This window comes from Labrus mixtus, chromosome 22 (assembly GCF_963584025.1).
Source record: "Labrus mixtus chromosome 22, fLabMix1.1, whole genome shotgun sequence".
Lineage (NCBI taxonomy): Eukaryota > Metazoa > Chordata > Actinopteri > Labriformes > Labridae > Labrus > Labrus mixtus.
Window position 1 is genome coordinate 14,819,032 of NC_083633.1, and position 23,296 is coordinate 14,842,327.

At 42.8% G+C, this 23,296-nt stretch overlaps 1 protein-coding gene across 1 annotated transcript in view; it reads left to right on the plus strand.

Moving 5' to 3' along the window:
• The window catches only part of pcloa (piccolo presynaptic cytomatrix protein a), a 53,103-nt gene that overhangs the window by 4,408 nt on the left and 25,399 nt on the right, over nt 1–23,296 (plus strand). The window contains exons 3-6 of the mRNA XM_061029358.1: nt 729–1,736; nt 13,854–14,051; nt 16,965–21,036; nt 21,375–22,909. Of these exons, the coding sequence (XP_060885341.1) occupies nt 729–1,736; nt 13,854–14,051; nt 16,965–21,036; nt 21,375–22,909 (6,813 nt within the window). The remainder of the gene's footprint in view (nt 1–728; nt 1,737–13,853; nt 14,052–16,964; nt 21,037–21,374; nt 22,910–23,296) is intronic.

Below are 23,296 nucleotides of genomic sequence, written 5' to 3' on the forward strand. Positions count from 1 at the left end.
AATTACACCACTTCAACTTAAAAGCTGTTCCTGTATGAGTAACTAGTATTCTAATGTTAGTTCTGGTTGAATGAATCAACCTTATCTCATCCAGTCTCTGCAATGAGTCCCATTAGACACAAAAATACACTCATTGTTCTGCTCCAGATAGTGATCAAATTGTCAACATTGACCCTTTTAAACACTGTTGTTTGCACACATTGGAAACCAAGGCTATAACCAATACACAGAGAGCACTGTTGTGTAGCTACGCATTATGGTAACAGCATTAAACAGCATTAACAGTCATATTATAGCTTTTCTTCTAACTGGCATGATTAAAATATTCTTTTGGCTCACAGTGTCCATGTAAATACTGTTATAAATTAAAATGTTATACATTTTTTAATGCTAAAAATAACAAAAATGCTGTTGTAATCATCATACAGCTGTCCTGCTGCCTTTTTTGACTAATATTTATTGCCAGATTGTAATTTCTTTAATGTCATAAGAGGCAATTTGGTTTGGTAGAACAGAATTCAGCTCATTTGAAACGCCCATTCATGTAGATGTCTGTAAATTTGTCTGTATTTACGCTAAACAAAAAAACTATAGAGCTTATTGTAGGGGTTTGATTGGTTCTGCCTGGCTGTGTTTATACTGTAATTACACATCCCATTGATGTCTGCTCATAACAGTCTGGAAATGTGTCCCAGTCAAACCTAACCCATCTCCTTTTTCATGCACAGGGTAAAGAGTGGCTGTGTCTGAACTGCCAGATGCAGCGAGCCATGGGAGGTATGGATCCCCCCGGCATGACAAAACCCAAACAAGGCTCAGCCCCACCCTCCCCCCAGAGACAAGCACCCGGTAAGCCTGGCAAGCTCCTGATAAAGCAGCAGAGTACCACCGACCAAGGGTTGACACCGCCAACAACACCGAGGCAGAAATCTCCCGGTCCGTCTTCTCCTGTACCTTCTTCCCCAGGCTCCTCAATGGGAGGATCCCCTAAGATCGACCCCAAGACCGGTCGCCCAATCCAGCAGAAGTCCACTCCCCAGCAGTCTCCAGCTAAAGCAAAACAGGAGTCTAGTTTCTTTGGGGGGTTAGGGGGTATCAGTCTGGGAGGTTTAACAGACGTAGCCAAACCTCCTGCAGCTGCTTCCCAAGCTGCCGGAGGGTTCTTTGGCGGATTTGGCGGTTTGATGGAATCGTCAAAACCTCAAGCACCGGCACCATCAAAGCAGGAGGACTCAGTTGCTGGGAAGTTGTTTGGAGGTTTTGGAGGGTTAACAGAAGCTGCAAAACCTCCCGCTGCAGCTTCTCAAATGTTCAGCTTTGGATCATCGCTCTTGAGTTCTGCCACTAATATTGTCACCGGCGAGGATGACAAGGCAGCAGGGGCTCCTCCTGGGTCGCCCCCAGCCTCCCCCGTTGACTCCGGACCAGGTTCCCCTCCGGATTCGCCGTTCTCTCCTCCGGGATCTCCTCCTGATTCAGACTCTGCTCCTGACACCCCACCAGCCTGGTCCAAGAAACCTCCCAGAACTCTTTCTGTGGAGAAGAAAGACAAGGAACCAGCATCCAAACCTTCACCTGCTCCTGCACCAGCCTCAACCACCAAGGAAAGCTGCCCTCTCTGTAATGTGGATCTGAACGTCGGTTCAGCAGACACACCCAACTTCAGCCTTTGCACCGAGTGCAAGAAGAAGGTCTGCAACCTGTGTGGATTTAACCCAACTCCCCATTTAGGAGAGGTAAGACACTGTTACTGCAGTTATCTTTAGCTTCATAGCTTCCTGTGCTTTGGGTACACTGCACCTCCCAGTAATATATGCATTTCTGTCGCTTATAAATAGAGCCCAAACCTCCTCTAGATGTTTCATTGAAATAGGTCACAGTGAAGTGATACCATCAGCAGTGCCATTTCTTAGCTCTGTTTTCCCCACAAGCATCCAGCAGAGTAACATTAAACAAAGATTAACGTTCTGAGTTGTACTTAGTACATTACTCTGCATTACTCAAATAGACGCTGTAAAGACATCTGCACATGTTTGACCACTGAATGAATGGATGTGGTCAATGTAAGCTGTGTTTTAAAATGCCAGTCTCAGTACTATCAGGCTTTCTCTAGTAGAGAGGGCAGCCGGAAATGTCAAGATGAATAGGGGTTGTCTTAACTGGACGTCTCATCATTGAAGAGCACTTCAAACAATTGACATTTGACTCTGACACTTGATAGTCTGCATGGGGTTTGCTTGTGTGTGTACTCGTTGGGTTTTTGTAAAGAATACACACATTTCTTTAGATTAACTATTCTTTTGTTGCATCGTTGTATTTTTTTTTTTGGAATGTGTGTTTTCCTGTGTGTTTGTATACATGAGAGTTTCTCCATTCACAGTCTTATCTTGCCTAGTAAAGGTTGTGGAAATCAAACACGTTTGGCCTGCTTTCCTCTTAAGTTGTGGCGACTAGTTTCTGGCACTGCTGTGGTATCTCATTTAGTCGAATCCTCAGAGGACTGTGTTCAGATCCACAGAACAGACACTACACTATGGTGTAGAATCAGTATGTTTAGGGGAGTGGGCCAAAAAGTTATTCTTAGTTGAGCAGTCAGCATGCAGGCAAATCATGTTGACATATACTTCCTCCGCGTAATTTAACGGATCGTAGTTGTTGTTTATGTGCCTCTCTTTGTCAATTCAGTCTTGTAATTTCTTTGAAAATGAAATCCATGCATGGTTCAATTGAATTGACACTCATAGTTTGATGTTTGATTCTATCCCTTAAGCATTCAGTGCACGTTTATCACACCTTGTCGTCTCTATAGGCTTGTGTTAGTGTAGTGTAGTGTTAGCTACTTTATTAGCTGCTGGTTTTAGTGTGTCTTAAGTTATTTGCTGTGTATTTCTGGCTCACTAAGGAGCCCTCTCTAACAGCTAGTGGAACTAAGCTGAGATCTATGCACAGGAAATGTAAAAGATCTCATGTGAAAATCCACTATTATTTTGTACAATTTTTGTAGTTGTATTTTTGATAGCCAAAACTAGTTTTCAAGATGGCGGCCGTTTGTTTACAATTTTTTTACAGTAGATTAACACTCAATTTATTTAACCATTTCTGTCTCTATGCAGTGTTAATTGAAGAAAAGCATGGAAACAATGAAATTTGCTATGAAAGAAAGAAATTGAGGCCACAAATACCCTAAGTGAATCGATGAGTCTTCTAAACATCAGTTTGTCTTTACGCCAGAATAGTCAGCTCAGTTTTGACTTAAAGAATGATTCAGCTCAAATTGAGTACAAAGAGCATGAATCATATTTGACTCATCGTGTACTGAATACAAATAAATGATGGATTTGCTCTTGAACATAAGTTACATCTTGCACATACCTTGTTGAATAAGGCTGTAGAAGAGACACATACACAACACCTCGGCTGAGTCATCTACCCCCCCCCCCCACTTACTGTGCCTCATGTCTGTGTCATTCGCTGTCAGAATGTCGACTGTCAGTGGGGGTTCACTTGCTGACGTATGAGAGTGGGTCAGAGTACCTGGGGAGTGTGTGTGTGTGTGTGTGTGTGTGAAGGGGCTGAACAGCATGTTTTATTTGCAAGACTACTGAATAAGACCACTGGTGTAAACTTTTATTCTGAAGGGCTGTTGCTTGTTTCAATAACTGTAATGCCTTTGATCATACACGTAGATACACTATAGATAGATAGATTGATATATTTTGTAATTCTTTTGGATGTATTAAGGTTCAGTACTGCTTGTCTTTTAGTTTTAATACATAAGGATGAGAGTGTTTGCACACTGTATCACCACGTGTGTGTGAAAGTAGACGTAATCTCTCCTTCCTAAAAGGATTAAAAGGCCAACAGGAAGCGTGTCATTTCAATCTAGACCTGATCCTGGATTCAGGTGTCTCAGGTGACTCAAATGCATACATTCATGGTTTTCTCTTCCTTTCTCCTGTCTGGCACAGCCCTTCATGTGTTGCCCCTTTTCCAGAATGTCCTCCATATCATTATGACCCCTCTGTTTTATGTCGTCTTCCTCTGCATCCTTTAATCTGTTTCCATCTTTATAAGGCCCAGAGGAGACTCACTTAATGCTGCTGGTTTTTTGGTGCTTATCCTGCTTTTAAACACAGGCCTTTTTTCTGTGTCAGACTCTCCCTCAGTGGTGCCGTCCCTTTGCTTTTCTCAGTGTCGTTCCCCCTTTGATGTAGGAAAAAGTCTGTAAATGTGTGTCTGTGTTTAGTGCTGCTCAGCGATGTTACTGAAGCTCAGGCTCCATGTCATGTTCGCCTTATCTGTAATGAGTGTGCTCATCGGAGAAGTCTTACGTAAAATGGGTGAAGCATCACTTTCCTAACAAGCACGACTCACAGAAACTCACAAGTTAAGAGAGGAAGCTGCAATATACATCCTATACAACTTATAGTGTCAAAAAGTGTCAAAACTATCGCATCTTTCTTTCAAAGACCTCTGGCATATTAAGAGTCACAGCAGAGGTTTTCATCCAACATGGTAACATTATATGTCTTGAAATATGGATCAGCATAATATATCTCCTTTAGGTTGAGGTGTAAGTCCGTTCATATTCCTTCCACCTGCCAAAGACATACAGCTGCAAACGGTTATTTGTGCAGCCATGGTATCGTCGGTAGGCCCATGTTCTGCACACTCTCTCGTCTGTGAGCTTGATATGCTTACACATGCTCACTTCATGGTGTTTCCTGTGTCCTCCTCCCTCATTGTTATTCTGTGGTCGTGCCCACAGAATAACAATACCTACCAGCAGTCTGAACCCTCCAGAGTCTGCACTGGCAGATAAAGGCCTCCTCTGTGGTCATTTTTACATTACACACATGTACACATGCATGCAGAATACAGAAACAGCCTCTGGTATAATCTGACTGGCAAATGATTTAGCCTTATATTTCAAATATAAGGCTAGTAGATTTATTAGTCAGATTTGAGTTATTGTCTTTACATAACTGTTTGCATCTTGCACTCAGTTGTGATAAGGTTTTTTTTTTTTTTTTTAAACGTTGTTTGATGCTTGTTTGTGTATCTCAGGTTAGTCTGTTTTGGGCCCATGCAATCCTGTTGCCTCAAAGCTTCGCCGTCACTCGCCCAGGAGGCTGAAGTGTACAAAAATAGTCACATGCACAAAGAGGAGAACACAAGCTACTGCAGGGCAGCTCTCACTCCCTCTCTCCCTCCCTTTCCAGTGCCTTTTGTTATCTGTCTTTCATATTTCCTGCTTTTTAAAAAAAGGGTCTTCCTAATGCATTAGGCAACCCACAGAGTCGCCCCCCCCCCCCCCCCCCCCCCCACGGCCACCTTGGAAGGCTTGAAATGGATGCTATTTTTAGACATTTAGGTGTTGTTGTGTGCAGTGCTTGGTCCCTCTGTTTGTGTATTGTCGTTGATTTAGCAGGGTAAATGCTTGAACATAAATAGGAATAAAGCATTCCTTTAATACTCTTTATTTTTTTCGCCTTAGTAATGTGTACACACAAGCTGAAGGATTACTATTTTGTTTATAGGTCCTGGACCTTGCTCAAGCTTTGGCAAGCACTTTATCTTTGCTTAAGAAATTGTTAGGATTGAAATGAGCTGTCCTCAGGCTCTGTCTTGTCTCTTCCTTTTTACACAGCTCGCCCTCCGGCTCCACTCCAGAATGATTTCCAATTATCCCCTTTCTAATTTACTGGTGCTCACATGCTTAGCAAGGGCCACATTTTAGCCACAGAGCCAAGTCAGTGCCCAGAAGGGTTAGAGGGAGAAAGCCAAGAGCATTATGTGTGCCAGCTCTGAGGCCTGGTGAGACAGAGAGGCAAGGACACACAGACACTTGAGAACACACTCATTCTGGCACAGGCCTCATCTAGTTAGCACAGGCTGTTGTATTTACATCCAGACTGTCGCTGCTGTCGCTCCTGTTTGAAACACGCTTTACTGCGCTGACAGGAGAGTCAATGATGTGAGTTGAAAAAGCAAGTCTGAGTGTCTGACTCCTATTTCCTCTCCAAAAATTGATATCCGATAGGTGAGGCAAACAGTAGAGACAGGATTGGAAATCATTTCACCTCTAAAAATAATTTCTGTGCATTAAGAATCCTTAGAGGAAAGCAGATTGTTTTTTTAAGTCGTTCCTTTCATCTTTATGGGGAAATATAGAAAGTGGTAAAGGGAATGCAACTGGAAGGCAGCTACTGAAAACATGTAGACAACATCATAATCACAAATACCCCGTTTTATTCAAACATTTACACAGAAAAAGGACACATATTTCTGTCCTATGACAATGTAGAAAAACAACTCTAAAGACCTGTGAATTGAGAAACAAACACACACACAGATCCCCTGTGAATGTGGCGTGCAGGAGGACAGGCTCATAGCAGAAGAGAGAAAATCCTCTGACAGAAAAAACGGAGTCCAACAAGGAAGTCGAGAGGAGGGGGAAGGGGGGGGGGGGGTGTCACAAAGGATATGGGTGCCAGCCTGTGCTGCCCTAAGCAGCGCAGACTATGACAACCTGACTGTTGGGGTTTGTTTTAGCACTTGTGACTCACGCCTCTGAGTCACATTAACAGCACCTATAGGCACAGTTTATTTGTCAGGCGGAGACATCGGATGAAGCAACAATTTTAAACACATACACGATTTGGTGAGAGTATAAAAAAGCTGTGTGCATTTCAACTCAGCATATGGAGCTCTCCACTCCACACGACTGTGTTGGTTTCTGAAGCATCTTTGAGGCTGAAATGTGTAGTAGTGACGCTCCTTGTTGATGCTAGACGAGTATTTCTCACTTTTCTCACCAAGAGTCTTTATTTCACGACAGTCAGAGAAACTTAAAGCTCCTGAGAGGAGTTTTTGGCTCGTTATGAAACGCACTGAAATGTATACTGATGCTTCTATATAAGCTGCAAAAGCAAACCAGACCATCAGGAATAAGATGGATTATTCCTACATAGATGTTTTTGATTTATGTTACCACTCATGCTGGGTAGGTGTCATAAACAGCAAGCTCTGAAACAGACCATTTTTCAGGGTAAGGCTGATGGTTAAAATAAGGCGTGATGAGTTTTTGGTACAGAATGTTTCTTACACATAAATAGGACAAAATCAGCAAAGATAAGACGTTACCACTTTGTCCACAGGGGGAGCCAGAATCCTCACAATCGGAGAGTTCCCCACAGATGTTTCAAACTTGACAGAAAGTTTACTTTAATTGTCTAGTTATATTTATGATAAAAATCTGGTTAAGGACAAGAACAGTGCATTATTAAAGAAGACTGTCTATGTCTGTGTGTTCATATATCAATAAATCACATTTAAGATATTGATCTTGCAGGTTCATGTTAGCGCAGCTGATGAACCAGCCTCAGTAGATTTCAGAACTCAGAACACTGTCCCCCTATTCTCCACCTCTGAAGGCCATGTCTCTAAAACAAGTCTCCAAATATTGATGTAAACCAAAGGCCACAGCTTATTCGATATAACCTTTACACTGAATGGACAATGGGGTGGGAATTCTAACATGCTGGAAAGTAGTCTTCAAGAGATTTTTATGCTAAAAATAACCTGTGAGAAAAGGTCAGCTGGATAAAGCCGTGGCTGCCTCTCAACATTTAAAGCAGCATTAACTGTTTTTGTTCCACAATCTGTAAAGCTGATGAGAAAATGATAAACGCGCTCCAACTGGTTAAGACAAACAACCTTTAAGGTTTGATTCTCAGTCAGGCAAACCCAAGCTGAAAATGATTACGTTTGTTTAGCTATGAGGGAGTCAGATCCTTTTATTCCAAAGATGCTTTAAGGCCATTTACAGAAGACATACGAGCATCTTTGAATCCTTAAAACCCAACTTCTTCTATGGATGTGACACACAAAGACAGGCAGATTATGTTGTGGGCTTCAGATAAACATGGATGCGGTCAGAAAATGCCCTGAAACAAATGTCTCTCTCTTCCTAATCCTCTGGCTCAGCGCACTTATAGCTGCTGTCTCACACCTCTTCCTGTTGTCACATCCAATATAAAAACAGAGACAGACACACACACACACACACACACACACACACACACCTTTTCTCTTCCCTCTGGCACTTTTTCACTCTATAGCTGGGGAATATCAATCCACAACAGAGCAGCTTGACACTACTGTCAAGGGAAAACATGAACATTTGGCTACACAATTGGATTATTAGCTTCTATTTTATCAAGAGATGTGTTTTCCTGCAGCACTCTGATTCACTCATGTTTGGTTACACTCATCGCAGCCTACAATCTGACCAGTTTGACCACAGTCCTGTTGTTACTACCCGGCGGTTAAATGCACTTCTCCTCAGGAGGTTTTTGGAAAGCACATTCATTTTTATTCCACTCCCCCACTCCAATGTTGCTGCTTCTTTTGGGATAAAAGCCAACAATCTCCTGGTGCCGAGCCCAGCTCTCCAACCTTAAGGCATCCAACACTCGCGTAACATTTAGTTTCATGATTCAAACGTGAATTACATCAACACATGAGCATGGATCACTTGAAAAGGGTGCGTGCAGCGCGTTGAACCCTGAGATGGGAACATCTATAACAGTGGGACATTTATTAGGACAAAGATCTTTTTTGGCTTCCAGACGAGCTGCTGCCGTTATGTTGTGCTTGCAGAATAGTGCATTATAATAAGCTGACCACTCAGCAATCATCATCAATGTGAAAAGGGGAACGACTTTAAGACTTAACTCTTAGCGAGAGCTTTAGCACAGAAAGGTGACTTGATCAGTACTGCAAAGAACACTAACTCTTCTAATAGTTTTGCTATTAATATTCCTTTAATAATGATTCTAATGCGTTATCTTTGACTTTCTTTGTCTATGATGCAGAAGAGCACTTACTGACTACAGAAACATGCTGATTATAAATATCATTTGTGTCTTGCAGGATAAAATGTCCCTTTCAGGCAGCAAGGACTGCCTGAAGTCGTTTCTTTTAAAAAAGAAAATTCTCATAGTCTGAAATACTGTTAGACTACTGTTGCATTGTTAACTTTCAAGAACAAATCCATTTAGAAACCAAAGCCTTTTCAAAGCTCTCTGGGATTGTGGGTGTTGCATGGTAACACAATAATATGCCTTCTACCTTGGTTACATGGACGTCAATCAGTATGTCTTGCCTGTGCTGTACAGATGGAGACCTTAGAATAAGGATGGAAAAAAGAATCGTGTTGAAAGGAATCGCTTGGTTAGGGTTTGTTTTGAGAAAATATTCCTTCTTTTACCTGCTGACAGATCTCAGTGTGAGATCCAACATTAGCTTCGGATGCTGTTGAAAGCTCAGTTCTGATCACCCTCCCATGTTTTTGTGGACTTCCACACAAAAGCATGTTGTAAAGTGATGATTTCATTGTGTATGTTTTTTAGGACTGTCATGATGAGAATAAGGTCGGAAATGAATGCATGCATTTTTGTAATTGCATTGACCGAATGCTATTTTGTCCCTTTAGTCGCACCGTAGTCAATCTACATCCACTTATTTTCTACAGGATACGGTCTTGCTGCTAATCTAAGAATGGCAGTAAACTCATAACCCATTCGCTTAATCATGACAATATTGGACTATTTCCTTTATTTTGAGATTGAACCCTCCTTGAGTAAAACCACTAAGAGATAAAAGCCAGGTGTAACAGAAGTAAACCTGGATGCAGTGCTGCTATACAACTAAGATCAAATTGTGATGTAACATCTTTTCGGTCATTCTTGGCAGCCAAAAGGAACTGCAGCTTTTCCTGACTTCCTGGCAATTGATTAATAGATTTAAGGGGCGATAATGTAAAGCTTGTTGGCAGAGGCAGGCGTTGAGTCACCTCCAATGACCAATAAGCTCTTTAACTTCTACTGCTTCATCTTTTCCCACAGTACATCACTCTCTTTTTTCCCCCTCCTGCCTTTTGTTATGTCCCCTTTTCCCCAGCTTCCTGTTTTCTCTTGCCTCTCACACAACATTATCACTCCCACTCCCCCCCCCCCCCCCCCCCCCCCCCCCCCTTCCACCTGTCTCTTCTACATCCTCCCATGTGTTTTCATCCATCTGTCCCATCCTCTAGATCATGTTCTCCTCCCACTCTCGGTGCCAGACTCAAACTAAATTTAGTCGAGTAAACCTCATAGGATCCCATGTCTTAATCAAAGAGCTGAACCGACCTACACAACACTCCAACTCCCAGTTGGAAACAATAACCAACATGGGTACAGTATCTGGTTGTCTATGGATTTTTGTTTGTTTTTTTCTTGGAGATGTTAATATGTCTCTAATCAGTCACGTTGAGCTTGTACTTGGAGAAATGTGACGTGGGAGGAGAGAGCAAGTTGACATCTCGTTTCCTAGATATTTCATGCCTTTCATCTGAGTGTGTGCATATCATCAACACCGTCAGAATCCAGTCTCTGTGGGTGCTGATATGTGTCACCTGTTTGGTTTCCATGCACATGTGCTGCTAGAAGACACCCTTGTAAGCTAGTGATGTGAGCGAGTGACTCCCCCCTGCTTTTATGAATCATCCATGCTCCTGTTCCCAGAACTCATCACTGCAGCGGCACGTTGCACTTGTCTGAACGCTTGAAGCCGTTAGATTGTTAGTATAAAAATACACCTGTCTTGTTAGTGTATGTTACAAGGAAATGTAGCAAGAGTTTCCCTTGTTAATAAAATGACTTTAAATGTTGATTTCCATTATCAATTAATTGGTTCATTATTTTTAACCATGCTACTAGTGTGGCTTAACAATGTTGGTCTATTGGCAGGTCAATCAACCTCTTTTGTCAGACTGAGATTTCCTCAACATTTGTTTGATAGATTGTTGTGAAATGTGATACTATAACTGTAATCAATAGCTGAAACCTTATGATGTGCTTAATATGGTGACATCTACCAGTTTGTTTGTTGGCAGGAAATGGTTTTGTCTTTCTGTTGAAACTTGTTTAATTTCACATTGTAGTCTGATCCAAGAAGCATTTCCTGTTTCTCAAGAATGAACTGTCAACCTAATTATGCCCAGATATCAATAGAATGTTCAAACAACAAATATTTTTGACTGTAAGGCTCACTGGCCCTTTAAGAGCTACAATAACTTAACTTTTACATTTCTACAAACTGTTCCCATCACAATCCCCCCCCCCCCAAATAGATTCTGTTTATTTTTGATGAGGATTAAAAAAACGTTGGATTCAAGTTTTTTGAATACTGCGCATCATGCAGATAAAAATAAGTTTGTCCTTTCCATGGTTTTATAATCAACTACTACGACAGCTTTGCTTGTACTGTTTAGGAAATCTTAGCATGCTAACACACAACACTATAAATATTACACGCTAACCATAAACATGCACATATTTGAGCATGTTAGCATACTTATGATAGCTTTTAGCTTAAGGCAATGTCTTGTGACGTGCTGGTTCACAGAACTCCAAGCATGGCTGTGGACTCAGAATTGCGTTATTAATGTGTGTTACGTTGAACAAAAGTCTAAAAATAAAGAATAATAAATCTGCAGTGACAGAATTATTGTTTGATAATCTAAAAGAGATCACGTATTTTAGAACCATTTTAAAGAAATTCTTAACAGGAAGGACAGAGAGAACACGCTTTTAATAACTGGCAGGACATCTTTGGCTCCAGCTTTTTGCTGAGGCATTAAGTGCTCCAGCCTACCTGGGGAGATAAACACACACTCATTGTGTACAGACTTCTGAAATGAGTTTCTGGCTGTTGATGTCGGAGCTGCCAAGCTTTAAATAAAGCCAGTAGGACTCTTAATGCCTTGATTGCCCTTCAGGGTGATTGCTGCCAGACATGTCAATAGGATATACGTTGGAGATGGCAATTAAGCAAAAGTAGTGAATCAGATCAACATGTCTGCTTAAACAAGGGGATTCTTGCAAATTACTTAAAAGGGAGAATTTCTGCACCGTAGCTTTAAGAAACACACTGACCAAGTGATTTTGATAGGGTGATAAAAGCTCTAAGTGAGCCTGTTTTGATGTGTTGTTAACATGTCTGTCTCTGAAGTGGCTGAGGCTGACCGACTGCCTGATGGAGTGTGTTTGCGGCTCTTCTTATCGGCTGCCATCTCTCCGGCCCTCAGTGCCTGCTCTTTCTGGTTTAACTGATGGAGCCGTCGAGCCGGTGAAACTACCTATCTCAAGTCCTCTCATCCGTTCCTGCTGGGAGGGGTCATGTAGATAGCGCGTCCTTGTTCACGCACGTATACACACACCCTAAATGCACTGGCATCTGTGCTGTGTCCATCACCAGGTCTGAGGATTGACTGGATTTCTGTCAAGCTGGGAATGTTACTAACGTCAGCAAACCTTCATGATTGAAGGCAACCTGGCATCTTTGTGGGTATTATTTTTTCATCAGTTACCTTCACTCCTTCCAAACTCTAAAACTGTTTCATCACTATTCCTTTTGTCTTGTGAATCATGAATTTATAAACACTATAAATATTTATGCTATCAAAACATTTTTTCTGCCTTTTTATGGTTGGGTTCATGCCACTGAGATGTGGGTGCAGGCCTGTCATTCTTTCTAAAGTGAGTCTCCTTCTCTTTTGGCACAGATGGAGGCAGGTTAGCCTCATGCCTTATTTACCCTGACTTTGCTGCTGCGACATTCCCTCAGTCGTCTTTTACCATCCTCCTCCTGTCTCCTCCTTTCTTTTTGTGAAGAGAAGTGGCTTGTCTGCTGCATGGTTTATTATGCAGGCTGAGATCTTCACTGAAACCCGATTTTAGCATAAACCCTCCTGCTAAGCCAGGCGAAGACATGCACAGTCGGAGGGGGGAGAGGGGGAGAGGGGGAGAGGGGGGGGGGGGGGGGGGGACTGCACAGAGAATTGTGAGAGCACTTGGCGTTTTTTTTCTAGTCAGAGTGGAGGGTTCAAAACATGCTGACTCTCACCTCTTCTGACAGTCTCTGTATTTGTGTGTTTGCATGTGGTGTGTGTGGAAGATGAATGTGTGTGCTTTCTATATAAAATGTTCTGTCCTGTTCTCCCCTTGTGGATAGGTGGATGTATTTGTTTATAGTGATTATAGAGTTATTTATTTATCTTTAATTACAGCCTTTTTGTTTATTATCACTTTTGTTTCCACTTAAAGCATGAAGTGCTGGCCAATTAACTCCAATATTAGCTGCAGCTCTTATCAACCGCTGCATGGCCTTCAGCCTACAGCATGTTCCCATAGAGCCCTGTGTTAAAATAATAACCTGAAAATATACAACAATAACAAAATAGAATGACAGGACAGATTCATCTGAGCATTTTATAGACAAATTAATGGAACTCAAAGAATAAACAGCCCTGAATTAAAAAAAGAAAAAGGTCTTTGCTGGCTTTAATGTTTGATTTACGACAGGCTGAATGGTCGGGTTAAAACATGTTTCAGGCATGTGTACATTCTACTGTCATGTTTAAAGTATGCATTCACATGTGCACACCAATAATAAAACCACAAATGCACATTCAGACACAGTCTCTTGTTAAAGTCTGCTACATGCTATGTCTACAAAGGCCACCTTACCCTTTCTGACATGCACTGGTAAACTCCTGTCCCATTACCATGCATTATTCATGGGTCTGTCTCTTAAGTCCGGCAAATGTAAAAGCTTCCCTGAAATGGAAGAATCTCAACTGGTGCCTTGTCAGAGTGACATTTTAACTCAGTACAAACATATTGCATCACATAACTGTGTTTGATTGAAGACATATTCTACTTTTTTGTGTGAATTTTCCTGCAGTTTAATCGAACAGTTATTAGATTGACGACTAACAATTTGTTGTTATCCTTGTCTTACAGAAAGAATGGCTTTGCCTCCATTGTCAGACCCAAAGAGCCATGTCGGGTCAGCTAGGAGACGCGCCACCTCAAGCCATGGAATCCCCGAAGAAGCAACCACCTGCTCCTGTTCCCTCCTCCACCCCTGCCCCTACTGCTGTAGATAGCAAACCTGTAGTAGAAGCAGCAGACCCAACCCCACCTGCTCCTGAGACCAAGGTAGAGAGTGCAAGCACCCCCACACTTGCTAGTGCATCCGATTCACCTGATCATGATGCCCCTCTTTCTGTTAGTGCCCCTCAAGAAATACCACAGTCAGAAGAACCAGAACAGCCGCTTGCAGCTGAAACAGAGTCAGAGCCTGTAATTCTACCTGAACAGCAAATTCCAATTTCAGAGAGTGTAGCTGAGGATATCCCTGCAGCTCAGGCAGTCGAACAGCAGCAAGGCTCCGCTGAGAAAAATGGAGAGGATGGTCTTCAGCCTGAGACAGAGAAATCTGATGCTGATCAACAAACACAAATTGCAGCAGTCAGTGAAATCCCAGCAGCTGAGCAACAGCAGAGTTGCTCTGAGGAAGTAGCAGAGGACCATCCTCTCCCTGAGAAGGAGCCACCCAATGTTGAGCAAGAAGCCCAGAGTGCCCCTGTCACTGAAATCCCAGCAGTTCCAGAACAACAGAGTAGCTCTGAGAATGTAACAGAGGAGATTTCTCCTCCTGTTAATACTGAGGAGCAAGATCTATTGACAAATAAAGGTTCAGATGAGACAACAATCCCTGCTGAGGTAGAAACAGAGCCAGATCCACAGATTTCTCAGAGTGAAGCTGCAGCTTCCCAACCAGATAATGACAAAATAGAGACCATCCCAGAAAAGCTCTCAGAAGTGACAACAAATTCAATCGAGCCAGAGCCTACAATGAGCCCAGAATCATTACCACACGAAGTTCCTGTCACACTTGATAAAATGTCAGATTCTACAGCCGCAAATGTAAAAGAGGAAAAAATAACAGAGGCGGAACGATGTGAGCAAATTGAGCAGCCAAAGATAGATGAAGCACAGGATACTCCGCCAGTTCAAACTCCATCACATACAGAGGGTACAGCTGTTAATGAGGAGCAAACAGATATCACTGAAAAACTTGAGGCAAACAGTGTAGAACCCGGTGTGAAAAATGAGGTCATTGAAGAATTAAAGGTTGAACCAGAACCAATAGCAGACAAGCCTTTGGCAGGAGAAGACACTCCTCCTCCTCCAGTTGAGGCTGCAGAAAAGGTAGCTCCTGTAGCCCCTACTGACAACATTGAGGTCTCTAAACTTGATGAAAACAAGCAAGAATTAATACCAGACCACAATAAATCTGTAGAATTAGATGTTTCAGAAAACAAACCTCTTGTTTCAGCTTCAGAGGAGGACAAAATAGTTGAGGAAAAAGAGAAAGGGCATACTCCTCTTGACTCAGCTGATAAATCACCTCCTGGTGCTCCGGTTGAAGAGGAAGCAAAGGCACCCGAGAAAACAAATGAGAATGCTTTAGAGAATAAGGCTTCTGAAGAAGTTATTCTTAAAGGGGAAATGGCTAAGGAGGAAACACCTGAGAGAGTTGAAGACAAAATTTCTAATGAGGTGAAAACAATAAAGGACACTGCTGAAGAAAAAATAGTAGAGGAGGAAACTCTTAAAAAGGAAACAGTTGAGGAAACAGCAGAAATTGAGAATATATCATTGAATGGCAAAGCATTTAAAGAGGATGTAGTGAAGGGGAATGCAGATGCAGAGAGGTCTGTTGAGGTAAAACCTGAAAAGGGGAACGCTTTTGAAGAAGAAGCAACTGAACAGAAAGCAGCTGAAAAGGCAAATGACCAGAAACCTCTAGAGGAGGAGGTTAATCAAGCAGAATCAGGTCCAGCCCTCTCCTCCACTGAGACAGAGGTTGTTTTTCCTGTAAGAGAGGAAAAACAATCACAAACAGCCAGAGAGCCAACAGCTGCTGAAGAAATCCCCAAAGAAGTGCTACAGAAACAAAAAGAAGAAACAGAATCAATCGCTCAGGAAAGCCTTGTAGAGACGGCATCATTTTCAGAGAAGTCAGAGGAGACAGAAAAGCCTATTGTAGCAGAAAGTGTAGCCCGGGAAGAGGAAAAGCAGACACAAATAGATACAATGTTAAAAGCAGTAAATGAATCTGAGAAAACAGCTACTCCTGATTGTGAAGAAAAAGAAAAAGTCAACGCAGAGGAGTCCATGCAGTCTGGTATCATTAGTGAGACACAAGTTAAAGATAAAGCCTGTGATGGAGAGAACATGAAGGATGACACAGAAGCTAGTTCAAAAAAGACAAACAGGATTACTGAATATGAACCTGAAATAGAGAAAGAGGCAGTGACAGGCAGTGATTTGAAGCTCCATGAGAAAGTCACTGAGAACAAAGAAACTGAAGAACAACTTGAGCAAAAAGAGATTGAGTCCCAACCTGTTGATGACAAAATCCAAAAACCTAATTTAGAATTAGAGACAAGTACTGTCTGTAACAAAGATGACACTGCACAAATTGATGCAGGAAAGGACCCAATAGAAACTACTTTTGAAAATGAAGAAGGTGTGTCTGTATCAGTAGCTTCTGCTCCTGTAGAAAAACCTGAAACCCTAGTCTCTGTAGCAGGAGAGCAGGAACATGGCATAAAGGAGAAAACCCATAATGTGGAGGAGAAAGAGGAGGCTAAATCAAAGCCATCGGAAAAGCCCATTGATGATGATGATGCAGTCGCTGAGGTGACCATAGTATATAGTGTAGCACTAGTTGTGTTGGACTTAGTGATTTTTTTGTGTTTATGATGTGTCTTTATGCTATTTCTGTTGTAATGCACATCGGCATTTCAGGAGATCAATTAAATGCAAATGGCTGAAAAGCATTGTTCAAACACTTTCAAGTTCAATTATTAGTTTACAGACAGCATTTAACTGTACACTCCAGTGATAGTTAAAATAATTCCTTAAAAGTACTTTATTTGCCTTGTTCCTTGAAATTAAAACAACAAAATGATACCCACATAACAAGTTTTAGAAGATTTAACTGAACTCACTAGACTTTTTATGAACTTATTGTGTTTTTTTTTTTTTTTAACCCAACAGGTGAAAGTGGTGGAGACCTTGAAAGACACTGGAAATAAAGTAATTGCTGGCACGGAGGGCAGCCCCACCAGCCCATCAGACCTAGCCAAGCTGGAAAGCATGGTCCTTCCAATCCTCGAGGCCCAAGCTATCACGAAACCAAAGGATGATGAGGAGAAACTAACAGACACTCTCAAGACCAGACGCAAATTAGAGGTGCTTCCTCTCTCACCTGATTCACCTAGCTCAGAGGATGACAAAGAACTCTCGGTGACCAAAGCTACCCCGAAGAAAAAGCTCCTCGTGCCCATGGAAGTCAGAGCAGATTCACTAGATGAAAGCAGTGAAAGCATTGGAAAAGAGAGCCCTATGTCAGGGGATGATGAGGACTTTATCCGAAAACAAATTATGGAAATGAGTGAGAATGAGGATGCTTCTCCGTCTGATGAGGAAAATCTAATCCGGAGAAAGATTAGAGAGGATGAGAGGAAACATATGGAACAGAAGAAATCAGAGGTTGTAGAAAGGAGCACATCTGGAAAAGCCAGGCGACTTACCAAGAAGAGCACCATAAGTCCAGATGATGAAGAAAATAAGATCCTTGGCAGCTCATTGGAAAAACCTGATGCAAACCAAGAGGAGGAACAAGATACAAAAGTAGAAGAAGAAAGGATTGGTACTGCAGTTCGCAATTTCCAAACTATGGAGCTGAATACTGTCAGCAGCCCAATTCGTATATCTAATAATGATGGAGACCCCGAAATGGAATGCCTTACAGACTCTCCAGATGATCGGTCAAAAGGTGAGGGGTCTTCCAGTCTGCATGCATCAAGCTTCACTCCTGGAACATCCCCAACATCCCTTTCATCACTTGATGAAGACAGTGACAGTAGTAGTCCAAGCCATAACCGTTCTGGTGAGGGTAAACAACATAGGAAAGCCAAACACAGACAGCCTGGTCAAATGCTACCAACTATTGAAGACTCTTCTGAGGAAGATGAGTTACGGGAAGAAGAAGAGCTTCTAAGGGAGCAAGAAAAACAGAAGGGCTCTGGAAAAAAATCAAAGAAAGACAAAGATGAAATTCGAGCCCAAAGAAGGCGAGAGCACTCAAGGACACCTCCAAGCAACTTGTCACCCATTGAAGACGCTTCACCAACTGAGGAACTGAGACAAGAAGCTGAAATGGAGGAAATCAGACGATCATCCTGCTCTGATTTCTCTCCAAGTATTGAATCAGATCCTGAAGGGTTTGAAATCCATGCTGCAAAGATTGCGGCAGTTCAGAAAACTTATCAACTGCCTACATCAGTATCTCTCTACTCTCCAACAGATGATCAAAACATTGATAATCCACAGACAAAAACTCTTAAATCTGCAGATGAGGCTTATGAGGAAATAATGCTCAGGGCTACTTCTCCAACAGTTGAAAAAGTAGAGCTTCAACCTGGAAAGGAGTCCCTTTATGGGGGCATGCTCATTGAAGACTATGCCTATACATCTCTTATTGACAATTCAACAGCTGATCTTGGGGAGCAAGAGAAAATTGTCATTCCTGCTCAACCCAAAAAGCTGAGATCCCCAGACGAAGTTTATGAAGACATGATAAAGAAAAGAAAAGAATTCATGAAACTTGAGCAGGAATATCAAGATATGCAGCCCAAAAACGAAAACACAAACCCTCTAATAGTGTTGCAACCGTCTGAGAAAACCTTCTCAGATAGCGGTACAGTAACACTGGGGAAAGATGGGAAACCATTGTTGGACGCTGAAACCGCATATGAAGAGCTAATGAAAAGGGTCCTGACTCCTGGAACAAGTCCAACTCAGCAAGGGCCAGAAGTGGATTCAACTGTATCTAGAAAGGCACTCCACCCCATTCCGGACTTAAAGGTGACACAGTGCTCCTCAGGAGAGTTGTCTTCTGATGATGAGAGTAATGTTAAAAAAGAGGGGAGAACTGAATTATCAGACATCACGATGGCTTCAGAAACTGAGCCGGTGGCAGTGATTTCTGAGTCTCCTCTGCCAAACACATCAGATCAACCACCTAATACCATAATTGAAGCATCCCAGGCTGATATTGTAGACTTATCTGGTGAACTTCCAAGGACCAGAGCCCATGTGATTGCCAATGTATCACCCTTACCAACAGTTCCCCAGTACACACCCAGTATTCCCAGTGTAGTGTCAACTGCCCCACCTGTGCCCCCCAAGCCAAGTGTCCTGCGTAGGGCTAATTCTCAGGAAAAATCTGAAGAACCCCCACTGCCTCCTCCAACCCCACCAAAGCCCACTGTTTTTCCAAGGAAACCCCCAGTCCCACTTCCACCACAGGCTTCAGCAACTTCAGTCCGGCCAGAGACGGTGACTATGACTGCAGCCCAGGGACCAACAACAAGACAAGTAGTTACACCAATGTACAAACCTCACGTTCCCCCACCTGTTCCACCAAAGCCTGCTGTTTCTGGTGACAGCCACAGACCAGGACAAGGTGTTAAACCACCAATTGCTCCAAAGCCTGGTTCACAGCCTTCATCGCCAGCCCATGTCTCGCATCCTACAAGGCCCACTGCACTTCCCACTGGCTCTTCCGACATAGCCCTAAATTTGAGCCCTTCTTCTGAGACCAAGCAGTTTCAACCCTCTCCAAAGTCTCCTTCTTCTCCAAGATTTTCCAGAAATCTTCGTGACACATATGTGGTCATCACACTGCCATCTCAGCCCAGCTCTCCAGTAGACACCATCTCAACTCAAGCTCCTTCCAGCCCCGGACCAGCGTCTCCTGCACACCATGCTCAGCCCCAAAGCTATCACCAACAACAGCCTCAAACTCAATCATATCCACAGCAGCATCCACACCCAACCCCTCCTCAAACAACCAGGGTGCCTCTGGCATACACACGTGTCACAGAATCCATTGAAAGTCAAGAGATTTGTGGTCCAGAAAAACACGTATCCAGTTCTTGTCACATAATTGAAGCTATATCTGCCTCAGCACAGCCACCTGTGGTTATGCCTAACCTTATCTCTCAAGTGGTAACCACAGAAGTTCAAAGGACCACTGTCTCTGTTGTCCATGAAAGGGCAACACCACCAGTACCAGCTCCAAGGGCAACTGGTGTCCCAATCTCAATGGAGAAACCTAAGCCCCAATTGCCAGCACAGATTGGGCAGACCGTCCAACCTTCTGAGGTGGTAGATTTGAGAACTATGAAGGCGGACCCTGAGTCAGATAGGAAAGGTGTTGATCTGTCTGCTAGCGCAGACTCAAGACGTCAGTCCTTGGCTACTGATGTCAGTCGTCAGAACAGTGCAGTGCAGTCATCTGTGGTCAACCTCAGTACAGAATCATCCACTGTCTCTATAGTGACTGATAGCATTACAATTGTGACCTGTTCCGCCACAATCCAGCAATGTGACAATGTAGATGCCTCTCAAATATCTTCAGTGCCCCTGCAGCTGACAAAAAACAAAGCTTTTGAGCCTGTTTCTCAAATTATCTATCGGCCAATTGATTTTCAGTCCTTATCTCATACTGGTACAGAGATCCCTATTAACCTCTCAGTTGGATCAGGTGGAGGGACTTTCCAGGTCACACCTGTGACTATTGCACCCACCTCCATTTCAAGTTGTGTTGCCAATGGATTAAATACAGGTACAGCTACAGTGGCAGGAGCTGTTGACCTTAGCACAACAAAACCATTCAACACTGTTGTATCAGTGGATGCTGCTTCTTCAGAAGTGGCCACAGCAGTTATCACAGATTATGATGGCAAACCAGTGGATCTAACTGCAGGAAAGAGAACTGTATGCTGTGATGTTGTGTACAAGCTGCCATTTGCAGGAAGCTGCACTACTCAACAACCAACCACACCCCTGCCGGAAGACCGTTTTGGATATCGTGATGATCATTATCAGTATGATCGATCACCATATGGCATGAGGGGGTTTAGTGGAATTAAACCATCAATGTCAGACACTAACCTAGCAGAAGCTGGCCTGTTCTTTTACAAGAGCAAGAACAGCTACAATTTCAGTGGCACCACAGAAGGTGCAGTAGATCTTACCTCTGCAAAGATTTCTGATGCAGGTCAGTGCAGTGACATTGCAGACCTTTCACTTAAATGTCACTTTGTAATGCCTCCACTCATTCATGGCTAACGTGTTGTGTTTTTTTTTTTTTTTGGTTGGTTTCGGCTTCTTTTTTTTTTGCATGGACAAGTCACAAAAACAAATTGTTTTCTCGTCACAGTATTTTTGCATGTGCCTGCATGCTGTTACTGTATAACTTGTTTATGCTTGTTGCACTTTTCAACATAGAAGATTTTTTTCCCTTTTCCACCTTTTTCATAATTTGGATAAGGCATGGCTTCTTCAACTTAAAGTCTGAATTACTTGGACTCAACTGATATTTTTGACTTTTGACAGGTGAAGCTGTTGACTACTCCAAGAAAGGGAATTACGCTGGAATGACAATCCCACCCTATTCCCAAGCCAGAGTCACAAGTACTGTGGGTACACTCTTTGGTACGAGCAGTGTATTGAGATCATCAAATGGGGTAGTCTATTCCTCTGTAGCAGCACCAATACCTTCTACGTATGCCATTACCACCCAACCTGGATCCATCTTTAGTACATCATACAACACACTGTCAGGAATGCATACCAGCGACACCATGCCATCTTTGTCAAATATCCAGAACTTGCCACTTACACGGTCCCACAGTTTCTTGTCCACTAGCTCCACTACTGAAACTGAGGAGTTTAGAGATGTCCCACTCAATCTGGAGATATCTAGAGGGGGTACTACTCCTGCTCATCTTATCAACACAGCAGGAACATCTTTATCCCTTGACACTTACACTGATGCATCCCTAGAGGCTATAGCTGCTTCACTGGAGGCTCTGTCCTCTCCCATGGTTCCAGGGGATGGCCAGTATATGGTAGAGCGTGAGAGGCTGGAGATGGAGAAACTCAAACAACAGCGGCTTGCTGAGGAATTGGAATGGGAGCGTCAGGAAATTCAACGTTTCCGTGAGCAAGAACAGCTCTTAGTACAGAAGGAACTCGAGGAACTGCAGGTCATGAAGCAGCAGATTCTGACCCAACAAGAAGAGGAAAGACAGGCTCACCTTATGATGCAGAAAGAAACCTATGCTCAGCAACAGCAGCAGCTAGAGCAGATTCAGAGACTCCAAGAGCAACTTCGCCTGCAACTAGAAGAGCAAAAGCTTCGTCAGATGTTCCCAGGTGGTGACGCTATAGGGCATGGTGTGCAGGAGGCTATTGTATTAGGACCTGATGGCACAGTGTTATCCAGAAAGATCACAGATAGTGGATGCCAGACAGATGAAGAGGATGAAGCAGTCAGCAAAGCTTACACAGCTGGTAGAAAAAAGCGTAGTGCCAAAAAGAGTGTTGACAGTTGTGTGCAGACGGATGATGAGGATCAAGATGAATGGGAGGCTCAGACCAGGAGCCGGCAAAACCGGCCACGCACTGCAAGGGGTGATAGGGGAGGGCAGTCAGATATTTCACTTCAAGCCCGCACTGAAATTTCTATACAAACAGATTCAGAGGGGAACATTATAATGGACTCCAGGATGGAGCTATCTGACTCTGAAAGAACTTCACCAAAGAAACGACCTAACCCTCTAGAAATAGGCCAGTCTCCTAACCTTAAAGTTGATTCCTCCACACTACAAGCCCCTCCTAAGTCTCCCAAAGTGCTTTATTCCCCCATATCCCCCTGTATATCCCCTAGCAAATCCATGGAGTTTGTTTCATATGACAAATCCCTGGGAGATACAAGTCCACAAAAGCTAAGAGGAAGTATGGATCAATCTCATGCCTCTCCATCAAGCCCCAGGGGACCAAAAGCGATGCAAAGATCCATGTCTGACCCAAAGCCCATGAGTCCAACAGGGGAAGAAAGGGCAACATCTGGCACCCAATATGGTGATGTAAGTTCCCATTTTATTACTATCATTTAAATAAACATAGGAGAGAAAACAGACACTGACCAACAAAGGCCAAGAAGTTGTGTTATTTACATAGCTTTTGCCCAAGGAACACCAGCAAACAAGTGCATGTCATGTTATACTCATGGTGCCACAATGACATGTTGACTCATTAATTGGTGTTACCATTTCATGCATGTGTCAGGAAGCTCTAACAAAACAGAGCTGGTTTTAGAATTACAGATTTGAATGTTCATGACAAGGCATACTATGTGTAACAGTTCAATTCTGTTGCATTTACCTTGAATAATTACAATATTTATTGTTGCCATAATATTGTTCTATGGAATATGAAACTGAGTAATTTGCAAATCTATATCTTCAATTTGG